The following is a 24,779-nucleotide window of genomic DNA, read 5'->3' as shown; positions in this document are numbered from 1 at the left end:
ATCAGGTATTTGAAAAACCTGGTTTCGAGTATTAAAAAAAATCAGTTTCGGGTATGGAACTGGTTTTGATTTTCGGGTATTACCGGATATAAATCGAGTGTGCTTCCAGGTACGGGTTTTGGTACTGAAATGCATACTCTATTTGTACCATATGAGTAGGGTCGTGTACAGGTTCAGGTATTAAATACCCGGGTTATGGTTCCGGTTTTTTCGGATCCAGTTCCGGATTCAGGTTTTTTGTGCACCTCTAGTATAGATGCTTTTTGTACTTAGTTTTTTTATTAGATGCGTGTTATTGTAACAATAAGAATTAAACTCGCTATTCTCGTCGTTGAGGATGTGTGTTTTCTTTGTACGCACCCCATCAGGTGTGGGATAAGCGTCTGGTTAATAATAATATGATGTAAGTCTGGGATTATCTGGACTGTTAGAGAAGTTAGAGAAGCAGATGGCAAAGGAGTTAATCTTATCTCGTTAAATGCAATACCTGCCTTGTTGCTCTTCTTCAGATTCTATGAGTTTCGCGTTATGTGTCTTGTCCCTTCATGCCTCGATGTTCATCTTATCTAGTTGACTAAATTGCCCAACTCGAGTAGCATTTGTCTTAAGAGTCTAGGACGAGAATATTCCTGGTATTTCGGATTTACCCCTTCAGATTCCATTTTGTCGATAAACATGAAATTTTGGTTTCGGTAAGACTTGATTTTCTTTTCTTTTTTTTTTAATTTCATTTTATCGAAGACAAAGGTTTAGTTGTAGTAACAATATTACTATTATTTTATAGCTATTAATAACAGAAAACAACAAGATAATAATATAGATGAAACAATCTAGATGCTAATAATAGTAGTGTCTAATAATGTGACTCAATAATTGTATACACTTCAAAGTTCACAAGTAGAACAAGTCTTCTTCAAGATGCGTGAGTGAATAAACTAAGTGCAAAGTAGGGCACTCACTATAAGTGAATCTCTTTCATCTCTCATTAAAAACTCATGGTAGATAACTAGATAAGGTTGATCAACAAACTCCATAAAACAATAATATTATACATAAGACACCAACACGTGTGTGTATATATAGAATGAAAAACATAAACTAGTATTGTTTTATGTATCTTATTATTATTATTATTATTATAACTTTAACTCATACATAAACAATCTTTTTTTATTTGATCACTATTTCATATATACACGGAAATTTGATTTAAAGTTATCAATTCACAAATTTATAAACTTACTAAATATATAAACAATGAATCCAAGTTAAAGTTGTTATGAGTCATGGTGTTTCTCAAAGATCTTAATCATAGAATTAAGTTTTAATAGTTTTATTTCAAGTATTAGAGCAATCGCAAAAACTCTTGTCTAATCCATAAGTTTTTACATGAAGCATATCGGTCTCTTTACTTATCTATACATTCTTTTCTTACTAACACATGTGGTCAACTCTTCCATCGCCTATTTATCTTTCCTACGAATATTATGTACTTTTGTAAGACGTCTCTGCTATCTACTGACACAAATCTCCTGCAAATCATTTCAGTTTCCAACCCGAACCTATATCATACCTTTTGATCCTCAATTTGCATTTTAAGTTAAAAACATGACAACTTAAATGAATGAAAGTATGAGTACATGACCTCTCAAATAGATAAATGCATGCATGACTAGCACAAAACGTTTAACATAAACTCATTCTAGAAAAGATTAAAGTGCCGATACCAAAAATGAAATAAAGGAGATGTGGGGTCCACCCATTAGCCATTGAGTCATCGAGATCATACAAATAATGCACATGCATATTAAACCAAAACCAAATGCATGCATGGGATTGGTGAGAGGTTACTGATGTCACCTTGCACTAATATTGGAACTTAAAAGAAAAAAATAATTTCAGTAGCAAAGGTCTTAGTTTTGATATAGGATTTTTCTTCTTCTTTTTTTCTTTTTTTTTTTCAATTTGGCCGGTTTTGTTTTCTTTATCTTTTGCGTTTAATGGTGATCGATGAAATGTTGGGTTGTGGCTGGTGGAGTTACCCTGAGACGATGATGGTTGGCGAGAGTTAAGAGTAAATTTGGTTAGACACGTTTAAATTGATGATGTGCCCTTTGAAAAAAGATATGGAAACATAGTTAAGCAATTATTATTAATATAGTATAACAATTAATATCAAATTTAACATGTAATGTGTAATTAGGGTACTTTTACATTTTAATTAAGTTTAAAACTTATCAGTTTAATTCACAAGAAATAAATATAAATCCAATCAAACAATTTGATAATTAATAAGTCAAAATTATCATCTCTAACTGAAGAGGTAGGTCCCAGCAGAGCGCAGTTGGACCCGCAGGACTCACCCTGAAGAGAGACGTCTGCGCAGAAACCAACTGGATCCGCAGGACCCACCATGCTCAGAGACGTGACGTCCTTACGCGCAGTACGCAAGCTGTTCCCGCAGGAAATGCCTCCCAATGGTGAAGTACTCCGCCTGTTCCCGCAGCTGCGGATACAAGCCATCAGGGAAGGCCACCCGCGCAGCAAGGCTACACGCACAAGGCACTTAGCTCTCAATAATTCAGTTGTCACCTGAAGGAATGAGCAAAGCCGGGAACAATCCCGCACAAAGGCGGGAGGGGGAATACTCCCGCCCAAATAAGCCAGTCCGTACGATACGGGAAGATCTTCTGTACTGTACCTGACGAGGTATGGGCAAAAGATCTGACCAAAGATACGACAGCTCATTGACAACAGTATGGCGAGCAGCATGCTCTTGTACTGTATGTCACTATTAGCCGCTGCCTACTCACCAACTCCTGTCATACCACGTGCATAGCCGGCAGTTGGTGGAAAAGGAATCGTACACAGCAGGCCTGGTCACTGTCAGCCGCTGCCTACCCACCAACTACCAGCATGGCACGTGCGTAGGTCACAGTTGGTAGAACAGGAATACTATTCAGCCGGCTACACCTTCTTGGAAACCTACCTTCGGCTATAAATACCCCAAATGGTATGATCTTATCATCTTATCATCTTATCATCATATACTATCTCGTATTACATATTATACCTGATATCTGCTCTAGCAATCTCTTAATATACATTTATATTCAAGAGCAATCTAGTCTGATTCTCACGCCGGAGGGTGGTCACAAGGAGGAACCCCCCCCCCTTCTCAGTGACGAGCTCACGGTGTCTGTTTTGCAGGTTATCAGAAGAACCATCTTTGCCGGGTCTAACCCCTCGTGGGAAACATCTATCTAACCCCCAAACTTCATTTCTTTTCAGTTTTTTCAAACTTCTGGAAAGATGGTTAAAGAAACTCCGGTAACCACAACCCCAGCTACTGGGGGGAATACCGGCGACTACACAGTTTTTACGAACACTACCCCGGTTACCCAAGCCGGGGCAAGTGCAGTAAATTTTACGAACACTACCCCAGTTACCCAAGCTGGGGCAAGTGCAGTAAATAATCGCTCACTGGGATTCACCGATACCCAGTTAGAGAGACAACGAACGAGGCTCCCCCGCCAAACACTCGATGAAGTTAAAGCGTGGGCGGAAGCACGTCAAAAAGAATTCCAAGCCGAGTTGGATGAACGCTTACGTTCACTCCAACAGCCTGAGGAATTCGGAGAGTACTGGGACAATGATTCGGAGGAATCCGATACTGACGCAAACCCTCGTCATATGGCGAAAGGGAAGCGTAAGGAAACGGACTCCCAACCGAGAAGGCGTTTTGGAGAAACCTTCAAACCAAAAAACGCAGGTGGAAACCCACGTGACTTCTCCAAAACATTTACACCAGCTGCTGCAAAGGCGGGAACGTCCAAATTTGCAAGGGACATTGCGGAAGCAATCGTCCCGAAAAGTGCCAAACAGATGTCCAACATCGGCACTTACGATGGTATATCTGATCCAGATGATCATTTGAACAGGTTCATAGCGGGGGCAACCGTCAGTAGTTGGACGGAACCTACGTGGTGTTACATGTTCCAAATGACGCTTGTTGGGGCAGCTAGAGCGTGGTTCGATCGTCTACCGGCCCACCACATCTACGATTGGGAAGACTTCCAGCAGAAGTTTAGCCAACACTTCAGCCAACAAAGAAAGTATACCGAGGAGCAATGGACAATCCTCAAGTGCATTCGAGAAAAAGATGAATCTTTGCCAGACTTCATCACTCGCTTCAACTCAAAGAAGCTAAGTCTGGGTAATATCAGCGAAGATCTTGTTCGCGCTGCCTTTATCCAGGGCGCGAACGACCCAGAGCTCATCCGCACCTTAACGGGTAAAGATGGCATGCCATCCACATGGGATGCCATCATGACAGCAGCTAAACGCTTTGCGGAAACGGAGAAGCAATTGGGTAGAGATCTCCCCCAGAGCACAAACCTCTACACCCTGAAAACAAGAGAAGACAACGTCCTTACCGCCCGATTAAACAAAAAGCGGAAGCTAGGCATTTGGCAGTCAAGGGTAAACTTTGACACCTCATCCGGCTTGCAACATCGGTTAGGCGGAAGGGATAACGTACAGTCGAACCAGAACTCTAGATGGACGCCACTCACCAAAAGCGTCACCGAGATATTCGCCACTGAGGAGCTCCCATGGCCAAAGGCTCCAATAATCCGACATCGTCACAATGCTGATCGGAGCAAATACTGTGACTTTCAAAGGACAAAAGGCCACAACACTGAAGAATGCACAGATGTTAAGGACATGGTCGAAGCATTTGTCAGAGATGGGACGCTCGCGCACCTCGTGGCACAATGAACGCTGAGCAGGCTGATGCGTGTAGAACCCCAGTTGGGGAAAACACGAATAAAATTACAGCTTCAATGTTGGAGACTACATACTGCGTAAACAACGAGATCCCGAACCAGGTGCATATCGGCTCGATGGCACTCCCATCCCAACAACATGGAAGGGAGCTCAATTACACAGTTTGCATGTAGATCAATTCCAAATTTGTAAAGAAAAGGCCCAGAGCCACTTCTAATGGAAATGATTCTCCTTAGAACATCGACGCTGATGATTTTACATTTATACTTTTATGAACTTTCAACACTGATGCCGGTTTTCACCGCATACATAAGTGTGAAATTCGTTGGGTGGGGAAGGCGGCAAAACCCGCATAAACCCAAAAAACGGCAAACCTTCACGCAGGTCAGTTAAAGGTAAAGTTCAGTCATCCCACTAAATGAAAGTGCCGGTCTATCCGCATGAATCATGATAGAGGAAACTGAACACTAAACTATTAACAACCGCGCGTCGAACGGTTAATTTATTCAACACGGATATGACGGTTTTCACCGCATAATTACGTGGAAGGTCGTTGCGTGGGGAAGGCGGCAAAACCCGCATAAACCCAAAAAACGGCAAACCTTCACGCAGGTCAGTTAAAGGTAAAGTTCAGTCATCCCACTAAATGAAAGTGCCGGTCTATCCGCATGAATCATGATAGAGGAAACTGAACACTAACCTATTAACAACCGCGCGTCGAACGGTTAATTTATTCAACACTGATATGCCGGTTTTCACCGCATAATTACGTGGAAAGTCGTTGCGTAGGGAAGGCGGCAAAACCCGCATAAACCCAAAAAACGGCAAACCTTCACGCAGGTCAGTCATAGGTAAACTTTGGTCAACTAAATGAAAGTGCCGGTCCTAACCGCACAAATCATGAGAGGAAACCGAACCTATTGACAACCACGCGTCGAACGGATAACTTATTCAAAACAGAGAATTTCTAACAAAAAGATGAGGAAAACCTACACGCAGGTTAGATGTAGGTAAAGTTTAGCCATCCTACTAAGTGCAAGTGACGGTCCTACCCGCACAATCACGAAAGAGGAAGCAAAACTTCAACCTATTATCTGCCACGTTCAAAGGTTAACTTATCCTAAACACTTAGAAATTTCAAAAAAGATGAGGAAAACCTCCACGCAGGTCAGATGTAGGTAAAGTTTAGCCATCCTACTAAGTGCAAGTGACGGTCCTACCCGCACAATCACGAAAGAGGAAGCAAAACTTCAACCTATTATCTACCACGTTCAAAGGTTAACTTATTCTAAACACTTGGAAAATTGCTAATTTAAACTAAAGTATGCAAGTCATATAACGTTTATAAAGCAAGGAATCCAGTGAAAATAGCGGTCTTAACCGCACAAAGATTTATATTTCATAATATTCATTATAAGAATGGCCGGGTAACTACCCGCCTACAAGAATATAAATCTATACAAGCTAAACCTATCCTAACAGTGGGAAGGGATCTTCAGGATCAAGCTTCAGGGCCACTTCCACTTGGACCAGCACCATCAGTAGAGCGTGGCGGTTCAAGGAAAGCTTTAAGGATAGCCAGCCCATCATCAGCAGCAGCAGCTTCGTTCACCTTCTCCACCACCGGATGCGGGAAGGCGGCATACTGTTTCACTGCTTGGTCGTATACAGCTTCAGTATCCACATCAAATAAAGGGAAGTTGGAAGGCGGGATGCCTTTCTCAACGAACCCTAGACCAAGCAGGAAGCCGGCCTTTTCCCCATCCTCATGAGAAGCGTTGAGGGTTGCGCTCATAGCATCGTTATAAGACGTATCCTTGAAGACTCGATGCACAACCTACAAAAAAAATATAGAAGTATCAAAACCTTTTCTATTTACAAAGAAAAGCGTGAAGACATGAAGCTAAACATACCTGAGACAACGCTTCTCGAAGAAGTCATTCCTTGGCAACCAGAGCCTCCTGAGGGCAGCTTGAGCTTCGTTACGGGCGCGTTCGACTTCACTTTTGTTGAGGTTGGCAAGCAACACTTCTTTAGCCGTAGCCTCTTCGACGCCCTTTAGCTTCCGCTCAGTGTGGTCAAGCACCCCCCTCTGGTCCAAGATCTCTTTGAGCTTTTTGGCGTCTTCCATCGCCAAGGCATCATGAGCCTGCTGGAGAGCCTCTAATTTGGCTTTAAGCTCCTCATTCTCCACGCGTAGAGGCTCAGCAACAGCTTCAGCCTTGGTGGCCCTCTCGGTTGCGTTCCTTGCAGTTTCCTTAGCCAGCCGAAGCTGTTCGTTGACAGCTTGGGCAGCCTTGGAACGGGCCTCGAGCCGGGCCTGAACTTCAACCTCGAGGGCCTTGAAGGCCTTCCTTTTTCCGCAGCCACTGCGGTAAGCCTTACGTTCTCCTCCCGGACAGCCCGCGCCCGAGCTACTTCTTGAATGCGAGCTGCTTTTAACTTGTCGTTTTCACGACAAAGCAGCTCGACGCGCGGCTGCATCCGGGCCAGGAGAACCCGAAGCTCATTGGTTAGCCTACCCTCCTGGTAGCTAGCCATGGCTTCCCCCAACGCACCACTGGGAGCTGCGTGACGATCCCACTCCACGCACTCCACAGGTGTGCGAAGGGTTGTTCATCGGCGGATGTTCCATCGTGGAACATACACTTCATTGGAATCCGACACTGCAAAAAACAAAAAGCAGTTAGGAAAAGATGATACAAAAAAAAAAGGCCAAAAGAACCATACGCACCTGTAGGGTCGATAACAGGCCGATAGCCGCCAAACCCATCACCTGAACCCAAGGGAAATCCATCCAAGAGGTCAGGCAGATGGGAAGGAGGCAGAGGTTGGCCGGAAATCGTTTTGAAGGTGAGTATTCGCCGGAAATCGTTTTGAAGATGAAGAGAAAAGTGAAAAGTGTGGATTACAAAGGACCCTCTCCCCCTTTATATACTAATCGCAATTAATGCGATGAATTTAATGCGGATGAGAGAGAAATCGAAGGTGCAATGAAACTATGACACGTGGCAAAAAGCAAGCTGGCAACAGCTGTTGAAAGGACGCGTGCCAATAATTTCGAGGCCGCGCGCCCGAAAAATCGCGCCCACGGGTCTGAAAAAGCGTCTGGAATGACCATGTACTGTCACGTCACCATAACTTCCTGCACGTCCTGACACAGTCAGAAGAAACCGTCGCACGACGTTTCAGAGGTTTGGACTGTTCTTATCCTTTCACCAACTCTTCGAATTTCAAAATTCAAAAAGATTCAAAAGTAAGCGGGAAAATACCCCTTACCTTGGCAACCAAGTAACTGTAAGACAGGTGCGGGTACAGTGTTAAGGCAAAACCCTTCACATATTTAGCACCTGCAGGGAATTGAAGCCAAGAATACCTCGGCAACCAAGTAACTATAAGACGGGTGCGGGTACAGTGTTAAGGCAAAACCCTTCACATACTTAGCACCCGCAGGGAATTGACGCCAGGAATACCTTGGAAGTAAAGTAACCGTAAGACGAGCGCGGGTACAGTGTTAAGGCAAAACCCTTCACATACCTAGCGCTCCGCAGGGAATTGAAACCAAGAAGGATCTTCTGGGTAATGCTTGCGGAAACGGGAATAACATCCCCGCATAGCGAGAACGTCGAGAACTACATTGTTTGAAGCTCCAGGATGGAATTGGTGGTTTTAACATAATTGATCACTATGTTCAAAACTACCAAAACCTCATGGAGAATCCACACAAGTGGGACTCAACGCTCCTGACTTGCGAGGAGGTTACAGACCTACCCGCATCATACCCAAAGATCAAGCAGGAAAGTCGGGAATTCCTGCAAGTGACAAGGACTTCCGCGGGAAGAATCCCCATGGAAAACCTTAAAACTAAACCCTTTTCAAAACCCTTTGCTTAAGTCCAAAAGTTCACCTCACTTTATTAAACATTCATGAGAAGAACATTGGACTGGGGGGACTTGAAGAGGTAGGTCCCAGCAGAGCCCAGTTGGACCCGCAGGACTCACCATGAAGAGAGACGTCTGCGCAGAAACCAACTGGATCCGCAGGACCCACCATGCTCAGAGACGTGACGTCCTTACGCGCAGTACGCAAGCTGTTCCCGCAGGAAATGCTTCCCAATGGTGAAGTACTCCGCCTGTTCCCGCAGCTGCGGATACAAGCCATCAGGGAAGGCCACCCGCGCAGCAAGGCTACACGCACAAGGCACTTAGCTCTCAATAATTCAGTTGTCACCTGAAGGAATGAGCAAAGCCGGGAACAATCCCGCACAAAGGCGGGAGGGGGAATACTCCCGCCCAAATAAGCCAGTCCGTACGATACGGGAAGATCTTCTGTACTGTACCTGACGAGGTATGGGCAAAAGATCTGACCAAAGATACGACAGCTCATTGACAACAGTATGGCGAGCAGCATGCTCTTGTACTGTATGTCACTATTAGCCGCTGCCTACTCACCAACTCCTGTCATACCACGTGCATAGCCGGCAATTGGTGGAAAAGGAATAGTACACAGCGGGCCTGGTCACTGTCAGCCGCTGCCTACCCACCAACTACCAGCATGGCACGTGCGTAGGTCACAGTTGGTAGAACAGGAATACTATTCAGCCGGCTACACCTTCTTGGAAACCTACCTTCGGCTATAAATACCCCAAATGGTATGATCTTATCATCTTATCATCATATACTATCTCGTATTACATATTATACCTGATATCTGCTCTAGCAATCTCTTAATATACATTTATATTCAAGAGCAATCTAGTCTGATTCTCACGCCGGAGGGTGGTCACAAGGAGGAACCCCCCCCTTCTCAGTGACGAGCTCACGGTGTCTGTTTTGCAGGTTATCAGAAGAACCATCTTTGCCGGGTCTAACCCCTCGTGGGAAACATCTATCTAACCCCCAGGTTATCCGTAATCTGCCAGGGGTCCGGTTAGTGTTTCTTCACTAACAATGTCACTGAATTAAGACCATTTTATATTAGTCAAAAGTTGCATATCTTTAAAATTTCATTGAATAAAAACCATTCTATATATTAGTACAATAATGTCATAAAGCAAAAAGATGGCCGTGACACTACAAATACAGTGATAAAAAGTAAGGTTTTGAACTACTTTATTTATAAACTAATAATATACTAAATGAAATACTTAAAAGGTGAGGAATTACATATGTTGTTAAAGTTGAATCTTAAATTAATTCATATCAATTTGTTATTGTGTTTTATGATAACTAATTTTATAATGAAAAACACAAATACATGCTTTTTTTGGGCATGTTTATGTACACATTAATGACTACTATCTGACTAGCCCCAACTTTCATAGATTCTTGGCTCGACCTCCTAATGAGAATTGAGGTCCTTGCACGGACGTAACTTGATGGTGTGGGGTTGTGTATTTGTGTCGGCGGCCCCTTGCTTACATGGAAAATCATACAAGATGCATATTAATGACCGTTATTCACATCTTTGATTCTTATAATCATGAAAAGTTACAAATCTAGTACAAATACCATGTGACGATGAAGAATTCAGATCGTGTACACTTTCACAATACTCTCTTACTCTCTTTGATCACTCTCTTGCACACTTATTTTTACGCTGGATGGTGATCTCATAAAGAAATCTCATCTCATGAAATTTTATAAGTAATTAATCCTTGATCATTTATTATCTTTTTTTTATCTTTATAAACCATTTAGAATATTCTATTCTAGACATAATTACAACTTTTGTCCTTTAAACATTGACAAATTATGAACTGGGTCCTTTAAAAAGTTTAGTTTCACTCGCTGTCCTTTATATGACAAAATATCTCATTTTTAGTCCTTTACACTAACAGTCATCCAAAAACTCTGTTAAATTCTAGATATGCAAGACATACGAGGGCAACACGGTAATTTTCACCACTTAATTAAATTTTCTTTTAAATATAAAAACTTGATGGTACCCACTTACATTATCATCCGTCATCTCTCTCAAAAAATTTCTTAGCCACCATTCTTCCATTACCACCATCAACCAGCACCGCCACCTAATGTGCTGAAAGCGGTCTATAAAATATTAACCTAACCTAGATACTCTAGTTTTAAATTTGTAAACCTAGACTCTTCTAATGCTAGATCACTAGACAGGCAAGTGTACTTATCAAATATAGTAAAGCCTAATGAAGTCCGGATATCGAACCCAAAAGACACTAGCGACACCTAAACTAGACTCTACCTAATAACTTAACTAAATAGATTTAATTGTTTTTGTGTTTTTTATTTATTAACTATAACTAAAAAAATACTTAAACTAAAATTAACACTAGACACATATGACAAACTTCAACTCTATGACCTAAACAAACTCAAAGATGAGAGAAGCACTACCTAGGTTTAGAATCATAATTGTGAATCTTGGATTTCTCTCGGCTATGGAAACTAGATGGAACCGGGATCTTAAAATACGGCACCCTTAGACAACCTAATGGATCCCTGATCATTCTCCGAGTGTCACCTAAAAGGAAACCTAGGGGGCGTGTAAACTTACCGGTTAGTCGGATTACCTCTCAGTCTCTCCAACAATACTAAAGTACCATAAAACATAGATTACCTGTCAGTCTCACTATCTCAATACACCCTAAAGTGTAAGGGATAACCTAAGAACAATCGACAAGACACAGAATTACAATGAAACTAGGGAAATCTAGGAAACCTCTTGTCAGAGCGTTCTAGCCTAAACGCTTAATCCCAAGGACAATTCGACTATTTATTACCTCTCAGACTCTAGATAGGTAGAATATAAAATCTTAATAAAGCACCAACCAATGTTCCTATGGATTACTACGTCTAGTAAAACCATAAAATAATCACAAACATACAGTAAGCGACCTAAATATGCATCTATAACTGAAAGACTTTCAACAAGACACATACGAAACAAAGATCAATAATAAATTAAAATTATATATGCAAGCACATCAAATCAATTATAAAAAGATTATTTACTTTAATATTAATCCAACAATAAAAACCAAAAACCAAGAAAAATCCGCAAGTCACAAAGTAATCATCAAAAGCCTAAGTAGCTAGGGTTTTAGCCAATCATAATCAAGAACAAGATAAAATAAATAGGTCTAAAAACTGAATTCATAAAGAAAACAATAAATTCAAACCCGAAAATAATATTTATATGAGTAGATATTAATCTTGCTTGCTCTAGTTGAATAACCCCTGCTTGCTTCCGACTGGCCTTCAAAACCTCCTATCGGCTAAATCCTCTGTCTTTGTCGGTGGCCGTAGGGTAAAAACCTTCCTGACTGCCGTCCCCTTTCACAATTATTGACGCCTCATATATACACACATGTCATGTAGGTTCTTTTGCAACCTAGGAATGCGGCCCACTTTCTCTTCAATAAATTGATCATTTGGCCAAACTTCAAATTCACTTATAAATATCTGTTGATGCGAGCTACTGTCCAAAACAATATTGAACAATTTTTGTTTGAAACATGTATTTTTAATACTAAAAATAAAAACAAATCAATTCACTTTATTATAACCATCTAGAACCACAGTAACATATAAATATTATTAAAGTTACGTATTATAAATAAAAACATAATAATAGTGATTCTAATATTTAAAAGTGACTTGAATATTTATTCATTAGCTCAAGTTAGTATAAATACTTCGCTTTAGCCCGTTGTCTCATTAAACTTTTAAACTCACACATGAACCAAGTAATAATAATATTCAATAAAAACTTGGCTCAAAAGCACGTCAGAAATATTTATAAAATGATATGTAGATTTTAGAGAACATCACCACCACCACCATATGCCGGCCACAGTCATCTCGCTCACAGACTCACACCATGTGATATGATCGCATATCAGAAAACCATGTTGTGTCTTGTTTATCAATCGAAGGATAGGAATCACGCCACTGGTCACCGTCCTCTTCGGCTATTTTACAAGAGTTGCAACCCTAACGAAGAGCCTGTGATTTGGAACAATTTTAGTATCCTTGTACTAACTGATATATTGTTTACAAATAAATAGAGAAAGACTGGGTGACCGGCAGTGGCGGAGTTAGGTGATGCTGCTGGTTGCCGGAGTTGGTGGTGGCGACGAGTTAGATGACGGTGACGGACGAGGTGGCTGGCAGTGGCCATTAGTGAGGGTTGTGGATGCCGATTTGGCTCTACACAAGACGGGACGAGGAAGGTAAGTGTTAGGGTAAAAAGGGAGATAATACAAAATAGAGACAGTGTCGGAGTTGTGCGCCGGCGATGGTTGGCCGGAGAAGAAAGTGTTGGTGGCGGTCGATATGTAGGCGTGTGTTGAGAGAGATAGGGTATAAAGAGAGACTATTATAATATATATAAATATTATCTATTAATAATAAATGGATGGAATTACCATTTTGCCCTTACTTAACGGACTTTTTAGATGGACGTTAAGTTAAAGGACAACAAGCGAGACAATTTATCATTTAAAGTATAACAAGTGAAAGTAAACTTTATAAAGTACTTAATCCATAAATCGTCAATGTTTAAAGGACAACAATTATATCTTTAAGAAAACAAAAAAAAAATGAACTTTATGTCGATCCTCACCAATATAAAATACACTAGGCATATAATGTGCGGGACTTAGTGCTTTTGTTATTCATCACTTTTAGCGTTCTTTTCTTTCATATTTTAAAGAGATAAAATTTAAAATAAGACTCAAAATTATTTGGTGATTCTGAGGTTAACCTTTAAGTCAAAATATAAAATTCACACTAGATTTTTTTTAATATCTTCATGTGAATTTTATTATTAAATTACTTTAAAGCCTATATATTTAAAATATATCCTTATAAATTTACCTTTATTATGTGGCTGCAAGCTAGTTAGCATGAAAATGATTTTAATTGTACATAAAGCATTTAAAGATGTTTTCTACTAAAGTTTAGTATATAAATAAATAAAATCATCTCCATATACTTCATGTGATCAAGTCCTTGTTACTTGGGTATAAAGCTAAAAGGCAAAAGCTCATGATCCATTCATTCAACTATAGTTTAGATTTAAAAAAAAAGAAAGAAAATAAACACATATTGATTCGAACTACACTTTGACTTAACAACTATTTTGATGATCATTTATTTTATGTTTGTGCTTAAATGCTTGAATTTGTTGGTTAGTAACGGACTTCATTGGGTACAACCTTAGCGGTATAGGAAGGTGAACTATCTAGGTGTGTTTACACACCGAACACATGAAGCGCATCCAGTATCGAAACTTGAACTTTTTTTAATTGAAAGGGCCGGAGATATTATCAAGTTAATATCAAGTTCTTGCATATTAAAAAACCAAAAAAGTAAAAATAAAAAAAATTCACCTACTAAAGACCAAAAATCTCATAAAAGAAAAAATAAATAAATAACGAATTATTTTAGTTGGTTTGGTTTGAGCTATAAAAAATCACATATATAGGCTATATTAAACAAAATATGTGGTCTATATTTGAAAGTTTCGAGCCCAGAAACATGAGCGGAACCTCCTCGACCCCGTAAAGGTCCACCCATGCGCTCATTTGATGAGTCCGGCATATGATGACATCAGTAGATCCTATTCATAAGCTGAACGGGTTAACTCGTCCTAGAGCAACTCTAGGTGTTACCTAAGGCCTTAAAAGATAACCCTGTGTCACTAAGCTTACTTAAATTATAGAATGAGTGATTCATGTAAACTTAGAGCATGTTTAGGATTGAGTTTGAAAAATGCTTATTGGTTTATTAGTGTTTTCAAAAGACCAATAAATTAAAATGTGTTTGGCAATTATAAAAAACTTTCTTATTTTAGATTTTTGAAAGGATTGAAAAGCAGTTTTCCAAAAGCCCAAAATCCTGGTTTTTCAAAATGGCTTTTGAAAAAACCAATAAAACAATAAGGGGGTGTTTGGTAGAGGGAATTGAGGGGTGAGAAATGGAATTGGAAAGAATTTTCTTGTTTGTTTATGAAAGAAAGAGGTGAGAAATGGAAATAAACCATTTCCATTTCTCTGATTTCGTTTCTCTAAAAAAAAGCGGAGAAATGGAAAGAATTCTCCCTGCTGTTCGATCTTTCTATTTGTATTTCTATTTCTATTTCTATTTGGACTGCATCCCCAATTTTTCGATCACCAAAACCCTAATCGCAATTCAATTTGCCTTCTTCTGGATCCGTTTCGAATCCGTCGGATCCTATCACATACGCATGAGGTAATCTTCAATTTCTTATTATTTTCCAGATCAAATTGCAATTATGTTCACCTGAATCAAGTTAATTCTCGATCAATTATGCTCACCTGAATGAATTGTGAAATAGGATAGAAAATAATGTTCATCTTGTTTGTATCGATCTGTTATAATATTATTGTTATGTGATTTATTATTATTACAGTGACAGCTTCTCGAACTAAAGATGGTGAAGCTGACAATGATTGCACGTGTCACTGATGGCCTTCCGTTAGCCGAAGGACTTGACGACGGTCGCGATTTGCAGGATGCAGAGTTCTACAAACAGCAAGTTAAAGCATTGTTTAAGAATCTTTCGAGGGGACAAAATGATGCATCCAGGATGTCCGTTGAAACCGGCCCTTATGTTTTCCAGTATCCTACATTTGCCCTAACTTGTTTAATATCATGATTGCGTGTTCATATTCGTTCGTTAAGCTATTATAGGATAAGCGAACGGTTCACGAACACCTAACCCGAACGGAATTTTTTGTTCGTTAAGAAATTGGATTTGTTTGTGAACGGTTCACAAACACAAACGAACAAACACAGACTGGCTACTCACGGTCTAGCTACCAAGTTTGTGCTAGTGTTTTTTTAGCATTCCTTTTCGTACGCTAATTTTCATATAAAATGCTAAATCATATGCATTAGGTTCCTTAACTTATGTAATCAGTTATATTATTGAAGGGCGTGTTTGTTATTTAACAATGTGTGATCGTGCTTATCCGAAGAAACTTGCTTTCCAATATCTTGAAGATCTTAAGAATGAATTCGAGCGTGGTTATGGAAATCAAATTGAAACTGCTGCAAGACCGTATGCTTTCATAAAATTTGGTAAGATATTACTTGTTTTTTGTTTCATTTTGCTTTTTTTGTTATTATAGTATTGTGCTTAATTGCTTATTTTTAATTTGTTGAATAGATACATTTATACAGAGGACTAAGAAACTGTACCAGGACACAAAAGTTGAATGATGAACTTTATGAGGTTCACCAAATTATGACTCGTAACGTACAAGAAGTTCTTGGCGTTGGTGAAAAATTGGACCGTAAGTTCGTTTCTTTATTTTTAATTAGTAGTAAAATAATCGTTAAACTAATATGTGTATAGTCAGATATTGCATGTTTTTGGGTTTGGAAGTAGTATAGCATAGTGAAATTAAGTGTGATGTTTAGTTTCTGATTATCTTATATGTTATAGTATTTTATCATAAAATGCCATTATAAAATTGGTCAAAATGTTGTGCTTTTATAATGTGACACCTTGTTTATAAAATAATTTTGAGGAAGTGGTTAATTAATTGAGATTGTTGAATTGTTAACTTATGCAGAGAGGTCAGTCAAATGTCAAGCCGCTTATTTGATTGGTAAAGATGTTGAGATTGTTGAATTGTTAACTTATGTATCACTACGAAAAAACGGTTCAAAGCAGCTCATTTGATTGGTAAAGATGTGGATCTAGGACGTTCTTTTCTTGCGTTGACAATAGAAGAGAAAATTGAGATGGTCGAGTTGTATACCGATGGTTCAATGGGATAGTTGTGTATGGTTGAAGTATGTTTTGTATGTGAATTGGTTTTAACTATGGTTGATGTTTTTTGCTTAAAAACTATGTTTTGTATGTGAATTGGTTTGATCAATGCATATTTTGGTTGGAATTTATGCATCTTTTTATATGTTTTTTATTTTTTAATAAATATTTGTTATGAAAAAAATACTTGTGCTAATGATAAAGTTGATATAATTCTCTGTTTATTTTCTATGTACCAAACAAGAGAAATGATTCTCAGCTATATTTCTCTACTGAAATCTCTGTACTACCAAACAGAACAGTCAATTCTCATTCTCCAGACCAATTCCCTTTCTCTGCAATTCCATTTCTCTACAATTCCGTTCTCTGTACCAAACACCCCTAAGCATTTTTCAAACTCAATCCCAAATATGCTCTAACTAAGTCAAAATAACTCATTTTAACCCAGACCAAATTGATTTTTTTAAATGTATCCATTGTATGACATAAAGCAAGTTACAAAATTTAGTCAGGTTTCTTTAAACCCTGGATGAATAAGACGGTTTACTTACTAACTAAATCAAATTAGATTTTTAATTACATATTATATTATAAATCATTTTCAAATCATATCATAAATCCACGCTATCTACTTTTTAATCAAAAAAATTTCAAGAATCCTTTAATTGTGGGAGCACGTCACAATCAAACCCGTCGGCTTTATATATAAAATTAAAAACATATTTAAAAAATGGCTTATAATATATTTATAACACCTACTAGCTATTTATTTCTTAACACAAAGTAAGAGAGTTTTAAGGCAAACAAAATATGAGTTTATTGTCAACTCTAGTTGCTTGTTGGGGCACTAATGATGGTGGCTCATCACCGGCCCCATTGTCGTCGGTATCAGGGAATGATACTAAGACTCTAGTCGTCAGTGGTGGTGGTAAGATGGGCGGGAGAAGCGGGAGGCAGACGGGTCAATGGCGGCCAACGTTATGCACGATATCGGAGGAGGATGTTATTAAGACGGAGTTGATACAATTGTATGTGACACCATGCAATAATAAAGGTAAGAATAATACAAGAGTAGTGGCAAGTTATGACTTCAAGCCATCTGAATACAAATACAAGAAGGAATTTGTGTAAGAATTTACATTTTTTTGGTTTGTGTATTTAATTTAGTGGCATTGTTTTTAATATTTGACTGGTTAATGTCAACAAAATGTCTATTTGACCAATCAATTCTCATAATGTTCATCTTGTAGGCTTGGTCAATTTTTAGTCATTATTTGATGGGATTTTTAACAAGCCAGATTATGCCACTTCTCCAGATAATTTTTTTTAAATAGCGACCTGACAATTTTATGATGCGTGACAGAATCTGGTTGGTTAAAAATCTCGTCGACTAATGATTAAAAGGTGATTAGGTTAATGAGTTTTAGGGTGGACATTTTAAGAATTGATTGGCTAAATAGATATTTTGTCGACGCTAAATAGTCAAATGGCATTTTGGTCATTATCTTTTTTTTTTAATTATGAGTCAGAATTTAATTCTTTTTTGTTTCTTGTTTTCAGGCTACGAGATTCATGGAATATGGTTTCACCTGTCCCATCTTCATTTTTATTTTAAATTAAATAAAAGTATATAACATGCAAATCTCTCATTGTGGTTTCTGAGTTTCTTTTATTTTCTTGTGTACGGATGGTTTTGTATTATGGCAAATAGCCCTATGTATATGTTAAAGCATTTTACTTGACCACATAGAGATTGGTATTGACTATTGATAGAATCACGTAAGCTATTTAAGGTTGGCTTGTTAAAAACTTAAATTAATCTAAGCTTAAACAAGTTCGAAATGAAGCTGGAGCGGAGCGTAAATGAAAGTTGATTTAGAAAATGAGCCCAGTCCAAGTTTCACATACCGAGTTTGACTAGGTTGCGATCTTGAGCAATCGTGGCCCCGTGTTGCACCTCCGGTAGCCGGGCATTCTACATTTGGCGCACAACTGGTCGAGAGTCCTCACCGCTTTCATGATGAGTCCATAACAAGAAAAAACTAATGCCGATTATCATACGAGAGGAAACGCCAAAAACGGCTAGGAACAATGGCGATGCCTATTTTAAACTATGTTTTTTACTAGTCAAACAAGTTAAAAATTAAAGACAACCCAGATGAACTAATAATGAAACATAGCCTAAATGGACAAAGAATACCTAAACACAACAGAAGAAATTAAAAAAACCATTTAAAACCAAAAACAAAATTTAGAACTAAAAATCATGGATGAATTCGTCTGAACACGTAAATTTAAAACAAATGACATGAACCAAATAAGCTTTTACCCTTCAGTAACATCAATTTTGACTGTCGAGAGAGGTTTTCTCCCCACTCGTCTTTCCTACTTTTCATGGGGTTTCAATGTTCCCATCCGAGTTTTTTAGTTTTCACAAGAGTCAAACTCGTGTGTGAGCGAGCTTCAATGGAGTAGATTCAAGAATCAAACATTGTATAACAACCGATCAGTGTCCATTGATCTGCGGTCTAGTAGCGGGTTGACTGGTTAGCCGAGAAAATGGAATCTGGGCCTGCCCAGGAAACCCCCTCTGGCTAGTGAACCGATCAGTGGCTGCCTTTGGATCAGAGACCGACTTTGAGAAAGCTTGAGCTAGCTCAACCGCAGAAGCTGCTTTTCCATAACGTGGTCCCACCGCGGGTTCGGGTTCCACGGGCTTGCGCCAGGTTTCAGGTGAAGGTGGTCTTTCCTGTTGCTGCTCAAGGTCCCTGCTGCTCTTGCGGTTGTCGTTTCTCCAGTTGCTTCTTCTCTGTGCATCTGATTTTTCTGCTTCTCGCCTGTCAATGGTCTTTCCAGTTCTATGATGGTCATATGGTTCGGGTTTACCGTTTTGGCGGGACGTAACCGTTTGGTGCACAGGTAGAGTCTCGGCCCTAGTACTGATGTCCTTTTTCACCCTACAAAAATTAAACAAAATCAATGTTATTAACTTATTTAATGATGATAACAGAGAAGTGTTTTACAAGGTACACGTGTACCTATTAGGAGACTGAATAAGGTCATGAGTAACAGCAACATCATCGACTCCGCGCTCTTTCAGAACCTGATAGTATAATAAGCAACAATATCACAAATACAAATGTCAAACTAATCAGTTATTTATACTAATACAAGAAAATATGCTGGTTTAAATAATGAAAGTTGTAGTCCTTACCAATTCTCGTGGGCGAGCACCACCAAACAAGCTGTTCCTGTAGAGAACATAACTGTCAGTTGTACGAATGCAATATTCTCAAAAGAATCTAGATACTAAATTCGATATCTAAGATTTAAAGTTGATTTTGATGGGTGTATAAAATAGATCCTAAAGAATCGAGAGTAATAGTGACGAGATGATAAACTAAGCTGTTATGACATATTTCTTTTAACAGTTAATAATGCAAAAGGTAAAAGCTAGGGGATTAAAAAATAAAGATTGAAAACCATTTATGTAACTCACTCTAGTTTATAACATTAGTTATCTTATTCAAAAGAATAAATGATACCTTTCTCTTTCAGTGTTTCTTTCCATTTGTTCAACGGGCTGTGACCGTGGCTTTAAGTTCAATCTTGGTTGCTCAGATGCATGATGAGCATCCTCTGATCCAGCTAAACCATGAACCGATGAGTTCACATTTCCATAAAACTCATTTCCAGTAACCGGCTCCCCTGACTGTGAGACAGTCCACAAACAGAAAAACCATTACAACATGTATAATCTAATCTAATCCAACTATCTATTAAAGCAACATGATTTTTCCACATGGCATCATTCTAGGGCTTCCACATAGAATGCCACATAGATGCCATGTGAGCAGTTTCCTATTTTATCATCTCTTCTTTTAAACACAATATGGAGAATGAACCGTGTATCACATGGGCTCTATCCTAGTATAACATCAATACGTCAAATCAGAAGTTCGATATACCTGCTTATAAGCTACAAGTGGTTCAATATAGTCAACTGGCTTAGACCTCGGAAGCAACTTCAACTTGGGCCGTTCAGTCACTTCTGACCCACCAACTGGCTGAGCCTGAACACCATCAGATTGTGTTGAACCATATGAAAATGTGGTGTATGCATTTCCTTTAGATTGTACTTTAGCTTCAGGCTCAGGATGTCTAATAACCTCTACATCTATCTGCTTATTTTGGTTAGAAAGCCAACGACCCGAAGACACCTTCTCAAGTGCACTCGCGTGAGCTAACTTGGTTGCAGCATCAGGGGCAGACCAAGATGAAGCAACCGGTTCTGAAATCCCAACAGCCACTTTTTTAGGGCCCCACGGATTTGATGATGGCACACTAACTTTAGTTTCAACACCCAAAGATCTACCTTCACTTTTAGCATAAGACCTACCACTAGTAACATTAACTGCTTCACTAAACCTGGCTGCATAAGAGCCACCTGTGCTGCCGCTTGGAAACTGAGAAACGGGAGTAGTTACTGGTCGATTGGGTGCATTCACCGCCAACGAATAATCTGGTTTTGGCTCCTGGCGAACCGTCACACCACCACCACGAATGTTTTCATCACTTACAGTTCGGTGAGGGATGGACCCTCCATCTAATGGCTTTCGTTCATCTTCATCAAAATTGCGCCCAATTTGCACATTTTGAGTGAGAAAAGGAGTCTTGTCATCATAAGTTCTTACAGCACCAGCTGAGCCTGGTCTCAATCTGTGATCTTGTCTTCCCATAGGATTTGTCCATGAAGTGTGACGATCCAATCCAGTATGATTCATAGGCCTCACAGTTCTATAAAAAAGCCACAAAATAAACAATCAAATATAAAGAAACGCTATGTTATTATCTGGCACCAAAAGTAAAACAAACATAAATCCATCAATCTTCAAGAGTATAGAGGTAAGCAATAACCAAAGCCTTAAACAAAAACCGACAAATCCGCACCAAAAGTAACCGAAAACCAATATTACAGAAAATCAGATATCATCTTTTTTTATGCTGATTTTCAACCCATCATTTATTTATCCAATTCTAATCACTGCTATGATGTCTAGAATAAAATATTATTCATCAATTTTACAGTTGATAATAAATCAAGCATAAAATTATGTCGTCACAATCAATCGCAACGTCCGCCTACAGTTTCAATTTTTCACTAATAAATCTTTCACAAACACAATCAATAGTAAAATAAACAATTCATCAATTCCTCTAGAGTCTAGAGTAAACCTACATGCTGATATTCAATCCATCATTCATTTATTCAAATGTAGTGACTGCTCTAGAACCAAATATTAGTAATCAATTTTATAGTTAAATATGAATCATCAAGCATAAAACATGCCGTTTATAAACTATCGCAAGTGCACCTAGGGTTTCAAGTTTTCACTAACGGATCTTATACAAACACAATCAATAGTAAAACATCAATTCCTCAAGAGTAAACCTATATGCTGATAATCAATCCATCATTCATTTATCTAACTGTACTCACTGCTATAACCTCCAAAACAAAAAACTGTTCATCAATTATACAGTTGATAACAAATCATCAAGCATATAATCAATCGCACCGTCCGCCTAGGGTTTCGAGTTTTCGCTAACAGATCTTTTATAAACACAATCAAAACAGTAAAAACCTATATGCTGATTTTCAATCTATCATTCATTTATCAAACTGTACTCACTGCTATAACCTCCAAAACAGAAAAGTATTCATCAATTATACAGTTGATAACAAATCATCAAGCATATAATCAATCGAACCGTTTGCCTAGTGTTTTGAGTTTTCGCTAACAGATCTTTTATAAACACAATCAAAGCAGTAAAAACCTATATGCTGATTTTCAATCTATCATTCATTTATCAAACCATACTCACTGCTATAACCTCCAAAACAGATCATCAATTGTACAGTTGATAAGAAATCATCAAGCATATAATCAATCGCACCGTCCACCTAAGGTTTAGAGTTTTTGCTAACAAATCTTTAATAAACACAATCAAAACAGTAAAAACCTATATGCTGATTTTCAATCTATCATTCATTCATCAAACTGTACTAGCTGCTATAAACTCCAAAACATAAAGCTATTCATCAATTTTACAGCTGATAACAAATCATTAAAGCATATAATCACATCATCACAAACTCACAATCAATCTTAACGTCCGCCTAGGGTACGAGTTTACGCTAACAGATCTTTTACAAACACAATCAATAGTAAACCTATATGCTGAATTTCAATCTATCATTCATTTATCAAACTGTACTAACTGCTATAAACTCCAAAACATAAAACTATTCATCAATTTTACAGCTGATAACAAATCATCAAAAGCATAAACTCACAATCAATCGCAACGTTCGCCTAGGGTTTCGAGTTTTCACTAACAGATCTTCCACAAACATAATAACATCAATTCCTCACGATACACCTACATGCTGATATTCAATCGATCATTCATTTATTAAGCTATAGCCACAACTAACAAATCATCAAAAGCATATAATCAATCGCAACGTCAGCCTAGGGTTTGGAGTATTCACTAACAGATCTTCCACAAACACGTACAGGTTATCAACCGTAAACACCAGATCTAAATCACGTAAAGCTAAATCAGTAATTAAAAAGGAAGAGATTCGATTAAAGCGAATCGAATACTTACACGCCAGGAGCGGAAGGAAGAGGAAGATCGGACGGGATGGAACCGCCGTGGAAGTCCTTGAGAGTCATCGTAGCTTTCTTCTTCGCCATTCGTTGTTTATTATTATTATTGTTATGAATGTATCGGATAGAAGTTGAGAAATGGTTAATAATAATAGTGAATAATAATAATATGTCTGCAACACGATTGGAGAGAGAGAGAAAGAGATGGTTGGGTTGGAGTCACGGTTAAATAGTTAGGATGGAAGGAAGCTACTTGAACAAGTATCAGGTCAGTCGGCAGCATGGTTACATGTAAAGCATGGTTTACTCTAATTATTATTATTATTATTATTATTATTATTTAAATATCAATTTACTAGAATGGAATTTTTTCACGTCAAAAATAGATAGGCCAATGTCGCATTCTAAGAAGATTTATGATACATATATCGGGTGTACTCAATCTGTCCGAACCTATCCTATGAATGTTTTAGAAATGATTTCTTGGGACGGATGTGAAGCCAAACAAGCAGATTCTGCTACAAGAACAGAGGATTGTGTCAGTTGTAAGAGATGTGAATCTGCCTGCCCAACATATTATTATTATTATTATTACTTCTTAAAAAAAGAAAGAAAGAAAGAAAACGAGCCGAGCTGCTTCCAAGTTACTCGAGCTCAGATTGTTAAAAATCTTGAAACGAATCGAGTCTCAAATAAGCATCGTTTAGTCATCGAGCATTGTGTGTATTTAAGTTTTACCTATTTTGGACTTCTATGTATTAATTTCATACTGCATCGTCAAGCTCGAGCCGAGATTTGGCTTGTTTAAGGTATTGCATGAGCTTGACCTGAGCTTAGGCTCTTTTAAAGGTTTTTCTTAAAATAAATATATAAAAATAAAAGCGCATGCATTTTAATTAATAAATAATAAACAAGTTGAGCCCGGGCTTGAAAAAAAACCCAGAAGTCGAGCTTGAGCTCAAGCTCTTGTAAGTCAAAACAAGCTGAGCCCAAGCCTAGTCAAACTCGAGCTCGGCTTAGCTGGTTCGCACCCCTAGCCACACACCATCTAATCCACTTATATATGGGAATCAAACGTTGTTAACATTCGGGTTCAAAATCAAACGTTGTTAGCATTGGGTTCGAAATACATAAGGGTTAAACCTACCCACAAACTCATTTTAACGCATTAACCCGGTCTTTAATTCTATAGCAAATAGCAAATATAACATATACAAAACTATGTGATCACATGTTCACATATAAGTCTTTTAACATAATTTAGTAAAGCAATTGAAGACGTTTAAGCATATGAACACATCAACCTTCAACCCCATTGACTAGTTTTGTGTATAATAGTTCAAATCAATTCATTTACAAGACAACCACCCCTTTTTTTTTCTTTTTTTTTTAGAATACCAGATTCAGCCTCTAGGGATCCTAATTCACAACCACTTAAGCGTTCTTCGGAACTGGACAGCTCGGTGACGATGAACTTATGATAATAAGTAGATTTTAACCCAAGTTGCACTAACTAACATAAGCCTGTGAAAT

The 24,779-nt window shown here is 38.4% G+C and overlaps 1 protein-coding gene and 1 pseudogene across 2 annotated transcripts; one reads left to right on the top strand and one right to left on the bottom strand.

Annotated features, from left to right (window-relative positions):
• The first annotated feature begins 14,879 nt into the window (after positions 1 to 14,879).
• LOC143610835 (25.3 kDa vesicle transport protein SEC22-1-like) lies at positions 14,880 to 16,265 on the top strand (annotated as a pseudogene). Its single transcript, XR_013149657.1, has 5 exons — positions 14,880 to 15,020; positions 15,202 to 15,410; positions 15,712 to 15,872; positions 15,961 to 16,087; positions 16,240 to 16,265. The product of XR_013149657.1 is annotated as a 25.3 kDa vesicle transport protein SEC22-1-like (transcript).
• Positions 16,266 to 18,867: 2,602 nt separating this feature from the next.
• On the bottom strand, positions 18,868 to 23,353 carry LOC143612630 (uncharacterized). Its single transcript, XM_077086570.1, has 6 exons — positions 23,245 to 23,353; positions 20,538 to 21,366; positions 20,115 to 20,281; positions 19,784 to 19,820; positions 19,608 to 19,672; positions 18,868 to 19,526 (listed from the first exon to the last, which is right to left on the bottom strand). Exons 1-6 carry the CDS (start codon positions 23,331 to 23,333, stop codon positions 19,076 to 19,078), a joined length of 1,638 nt encoding a protein of 545 aa, XP_076942685.1. The 5' UTR covers positions 23,334 to 23,353; the 3' UTR covers positions 18,868 to 19,075.
• Between the last annotated feature and the right edge of the window lie 1,426 nt (positions 23,354 to 24,779).

Source organism: Bidens hawaiensis, unplaced genomic scaffold (genome assembly GCF_021521415.1).
Source record: "Bidens hawaiensis isolate Kalapana, Puna unplaced genomic scaffold, B.hawaiensis_p1.1 tig00002236_1, whole genome shotgun sequence".
NCBI lineage: Eukaryota > Viridiplantae > Streptophyta > Magnoliopsida > Asterales > Asteraceae > Bidens > Bidens hawaiensis.
This window is presented reverse-complemented; position numbering and strand designations above follow the sequence as displayed.

Excerpts from the sequence above, each read along its gene's own strand:
- LOC143612630 (XM_077086570.1), bottom strand. The coding sequence starts at position 23,333 with ATGGCGAAGAAGAAAGCTACGATGACTCTCAAGGACTTCCACGGCGGT. Across the intron at positions 19,821-20,114 it reads AGAAACACTGAAAGAGAAAG|GAACAGCTTGTTTGGTGGTG; the intron begins GTATCATTTATT and ends TGTTCTCTACAG. Across the intron at positions 19,673-19,783 it reads GTGCTCGCCCACGAGAATTG|GTTCTGAAAGAGCGCGGAGT; the intron begins GTAAGGACTACA and ends TTATACTATCAG.